General features: G+C 40.6%; 1 protein-coding gene across 1 annotated transcript in view; it reads left to right on the forward strand.

Annotated features, from left to right (window-relative positions):
* The window catches only part of LOC103274643 (E3 ubiquitin-protein ligase HERC2), a 223,538-nt gene that overhangs the window by 17,738 nt on the left and 201,281 nt on the right, over positions 1-4,519 (forward strand). The window contains exon 3 of the mRNA XM_008072077.2: positions 2,671-2,785. Within this exon, the coding sequence (XP_008070268.1) occupies positions 2,671-2,785 (115 nt within the window). The remainder of the gene's footprint in view (positions 1-2,670; positions 2,786-4,519) is intronic.

Genomic DNA, 4,519 nt, shown 5'->3' on the forward strand with positions numbered 1-4,519 from the left:
CAATCCACTCACTTCAGCCTCCCAAAGGCGCGGGATTACAGGCTGAGCCACCGAGCCCGACTTATTTAGTTTTTTACTCATTGTGGAGATGAGGTCTCGTCAGGTTGCCCAGGCTGGTCTCAAACTTGTGGGCTCAGGCAGTCCTCTCACCTTAGCCTCCCAAAGTGCTGGAATTATAGGTATGAGCCACTGCACCTGGCCAAAAGAAACTCAGACGTCCTGAAGGTGGTACCAGATAGCATGATGATAATGAATGAGTTGTAGAGTTGCTTGTGCACAGAGAGAAAAGACCCTGCCTTCCATTAAATGACGGGCAAGTGGATATGTCTCTTTTAATTTAAAATGTCCTTTATGTTAGAGAAGAGGGCTTGTTGCATCTGAGGATTTCAGAATGGACACCTTCCCTAGTGTCTGAAACACCCCATTCCCTCACTCTGCGCTCACACTTGCTCTGGAAAGCCTTTTCTGACTCACAAATGCTGATAAGCAAGGGCATCCTTGTTTTTTTCTTTGAATATTATTATGAACTCATGTATTTCTACTTACTCTTGCAGTCCATTACAATTGTGTATTTTGATGGTCACAATTGTTCTAAATTTGGCCAGAAATCCCCATCAGTCTGAGCAACTTTTTTTCCAGGAAAAAAAAATTTTCAGGTTCTTCTTGTCTGCATTTGCTCCCCTTGTCTCCTCCCCTCAAATTGACCCCCAGAGCCCTGATGTTTTAGTGGGAAGTGGAACTTAGAGGCCAATATCTGGGTGCTTGCTTTCAGGATACTGTTGATTCTAGTTCTTTACAAAGACAGAGCAGATATATTAAAAAATGAAGTTCATAGCGAGATTTCCAATTCAAATTGTTTTAGAAAGTTTCTTTCATTTGATCTCTTTTATACTTAAAATCTTAGTTTATAGTAACATTCACATACTTTGTCATAAATGTGTTCTATTATATCAATATTGCTTTATTATACAACATACATGAGAGTTTTAAATTATAATATCAGTATTATGATTATCACTAAAACCAGTGAGTAAAGTTTAAGATTTTGTTTTCCCTTAGAGGGTATTCCACTAATGATGCATGTTTCAGAAGTCCCTTGAAATAACTTTTCTTTTTATACACATAGGCTAATTTGCTTTTTACTAGTTGTAGTTTTTACTTTTGACTTAATTTTAATTTTTGAAGATGAAAGCCTATTTATATGTTTTAGAAGCAAAGGCATATAAAGTATACTCACAGTTTGACTTTCTTTGGTCCCTGCTGCCTTCACTGTTTCCTCTCTGTCTCCCCATAGGTAGTAATTGGTGTTTTGGTTTATCATTTCAGAGCACACACACGTGTGTGTCTTTTTTTTTTTGCATCTTACTCAAAAGTTAGCATAGCATATACACTATTATGCACTGTGTCTTTTTCACTTATATTTCTTGAATAATTTTCTTTGGTTGAGTTGCTGTCTCACTTGATTACCTGTGCTGGAGTGCGGTGGCATGATCATAGCTCATTGTAGCTTCGAACTCCTGGGCTCAAAAGTGGACCTCCCGCCTCAGCCTCCTGAGTAGCTGGGACTACAGGTTCATGCCATCATGCCTTGGCTGTGTTTTTACATTTTTTGTAGAGGTAGAGTCTTGCTATGCTGCCCAGGATAGTCTTGAAATTCTGGACTCCAGCAGTTCCCCTGCCTAGGCCTCCCAGAGCACTGAGATTGCATATGTGAGCCACTTTGCACATCTGCTTAGATAGCTTTTATTAAATTGATTGAATACAGAAATATATTCAATCACTGATTTATTTTTATTTATTTATTATTGAGTTGGAGTCTCACTCTGTCGCCCAGACTGGAGTGCAGTGGCCGCTCCTGGCCACTGCAGCCTCCACCTGCTGGGCTCCAGCGATTCCTCTGCCTCAGCCTTCCAAGTAACTGGAACTACAGGCGTGCGCTACCACACTCGGCTAATTTTTTGATTTATTGTAGAAATGAGGTCCTGCCAAGTTGCCCAGGTGGGTCTCGAACCCGCGGGCTCAGGCAATCCACTCACCTCAGCCTCCCAAGGTGCGGGATTACAGGCTGAGCCACCGAGCCCAGCTTTTATTTATTAATTAAAAACTTTTTTGTGTGTGTGTTGGGAGTCTCACTCTCTTGCCCAGGCTGGAGTGCAGTGGCATGCTTACGGCCACTGCAGCCTTGACCTGCTGGGCTCAGGCGATCCTTCTGCCTCAACCTTCCAAGTAGCTGCAACTACAGGTGCAAGCCGCCATGCCCGGCTAATTTTTTGATTGATTGTGGAGATGAGGTCTCGCCAAGTTGCCTGGGCTGGCCTCGAACCTGTGAGCTCAGGCAATTTTCTCACCTTGGCCTCCCAAAGTGCTGGGATTATAGGTGTGAGCCATAGCACCAGGCTTTAAAACCTTTTTTTTGAGAAACAGGATCTTGGTCTGTTGCAGTGGCACAATCATAACCCATTTACAGCCTTGAACTCCTGGTCTTAAATGATTGTTTCACCTCAGCCTCATAAAACTCATGCCACTGCAGCTAGCCCAACCACTGATTTAGTGAATGAATTATTGATTTATTAATGATTGAATAAAGGGAAATGAGTTTTTTAAAATATCGTTTTTTGAGAATTGCTGTATATAAACACTCTGTAAGTTTGTCTTGTTTATTATTGCCAGCTTGCGTTCACAAGAGATGGACTCTGTGGTCTGTGGAATGAAATGGTTAAAGACGGAGAAATTGTATATACTGGGACAGAATTAACCCAGAACGGAGAGCTCCCTCCTAGAAAAGGTAAGAATCTTTAACCAGTATTTTTTATTTAATAAAGACCATTAGAAATGGCATTTATAGAAATTTTATAATGTGCGATAGGAACAGAAACATTTGAGCATAACTCTTTGAAACTTTGTTTGTTTTCACTTTGGTGACCGTTGTCTAAAATGATAGTTAATATTGCAAGCTGTCTGGATTTTATTGTTTTGTGTGACTTAAAGATACTTTCTGTGTAAAACCACCTTGCTACATTTGTGGTGTTCTTTTCCAGCATCTAGTTTGCAGTTTATTGGAACTGGTTAATATTTCTTTGTTTAAGTTTGGAACAAGTCTTAAGTCTTGTCTTAGCTAACTACAAATATTGATTATTACGTGATTGAGAGAAGATAATTATTTCTGAAAATTTTCATCTATAACTCTCTTGTGGGAGTGTATAAAATACTTTTTGGAAGCCTTTGGCCTGTAAGGAAATGCCAGTGAACTGTCTTTTTTTAAATTGAGTTGGGATCTCACCTTGTTGCCCAGACTGAAGTACAGTGGCGTGATCATGGCTCACCATAGCCTTGACCTCTTAGGGTCAGGCAGTCCTTCTGCCTCAACCTCCTGAGTAGCTGGTACTACAGGCATGTACCTCCACACCCAGCAAATTTTTTGACTCTTTTTTTTCTTTTTGTAGAGACCAGGTCTCGCTGTGTGTTGTCTAGGCTGGTCTCAAACTCCTGGGCTTAAGTGATCCTCTCCCCTTGGCCTCCCAGAGTCCTGGTGTTATAGGTATGAGCCACCGTGTCCAACCAAATGAACTATTCTAATTGAGACCTGTGTTTATGAAAACTCAGTATGGCTGTATTATTTGGTTGTTCTTGATTTTGGCTATGAATCGCCACCGAGGTTTAAAAGAAGTAAATGCCTTTACTCATCCCAAACTTGTTGAATCTGAAAAACCCTGGTTGAGAGCCATTGCTGAAGTCTGTTGGTACCACTACTTGAAAGTCATCAAGATGGATCAAGCTACTACTTTAGAAAGTATTTCTTGTTCTTTTTGTAGAATGAATTGGGATAGTGTCCACTTAAAAATACATGGGAAAAGGTATTAGTATATCTTTCCAGTTACAATATCTAGCAAAGCTATCCTTGTTTTTTCTGGTATTTATTTTAAAATGTCCTTACACACATAGAATAACTGAAGGATATATGCAGTGAGCTGTAGCACAACCACCTCCAGGTCCTGTCACTTCATGCTGTCTTTAACTGCACTTTAGTTGTAGTTGTTTAGTTGTAGTTGTAGTTTAGTTGTAGTAGTAGTTGTCTTTCAGGTAAAATTTATGTATAATGAAATGTGCATATTTTAAGCTTACCATTCCTCAAGTTTTAAGAATGTAACTGTGTAACCTAAGTCTTTATCAGTATTACTGCTATTCAGGATGTCCCTCCTAGGACCATCACTGCCTCCATTGTTCAGAAGCAGCCACTGGTCTTTTTCCACCATAGATGAGCTTGCCTGTTCTAGAATTTCATGCACATGGAATCATGTAGTCATGTATACTCTTCTGTGTCTGACTTCTTTCACTCTGCATAACACTTTTGATTTTCACCTTTTTTGGGGGGCATGTATCAGTAGTTCATTCTGTGTGTGTGTGTATGTAGTGTATATACAGGAGGTATCAAAAATGTACACACAGCCGGGCTCGGTGGCTCAGCCTGTAATCCCACGCCTTTGGGAGGCTGAGATGAGTGGATTGCCTGAGCCCGCGG

The sequence above is a fragment of the Carlito syrichta genome, unplaced genomic scaffold (genome assembly GCF_000164805.1).
Source record: "Carlito syrichta isolate Samal-C Ts95f unplaced genomic scaffold, Tarsius_syrichta-2.0.1 Scaffold314839, whole genome shotgun sequence".
NCBI classification, from domain to species: Eukaryota; Metazoa; Chordata; class Mammalia; order Primates; family Tarsiidae; genus Carlito; species Carlito syrichta.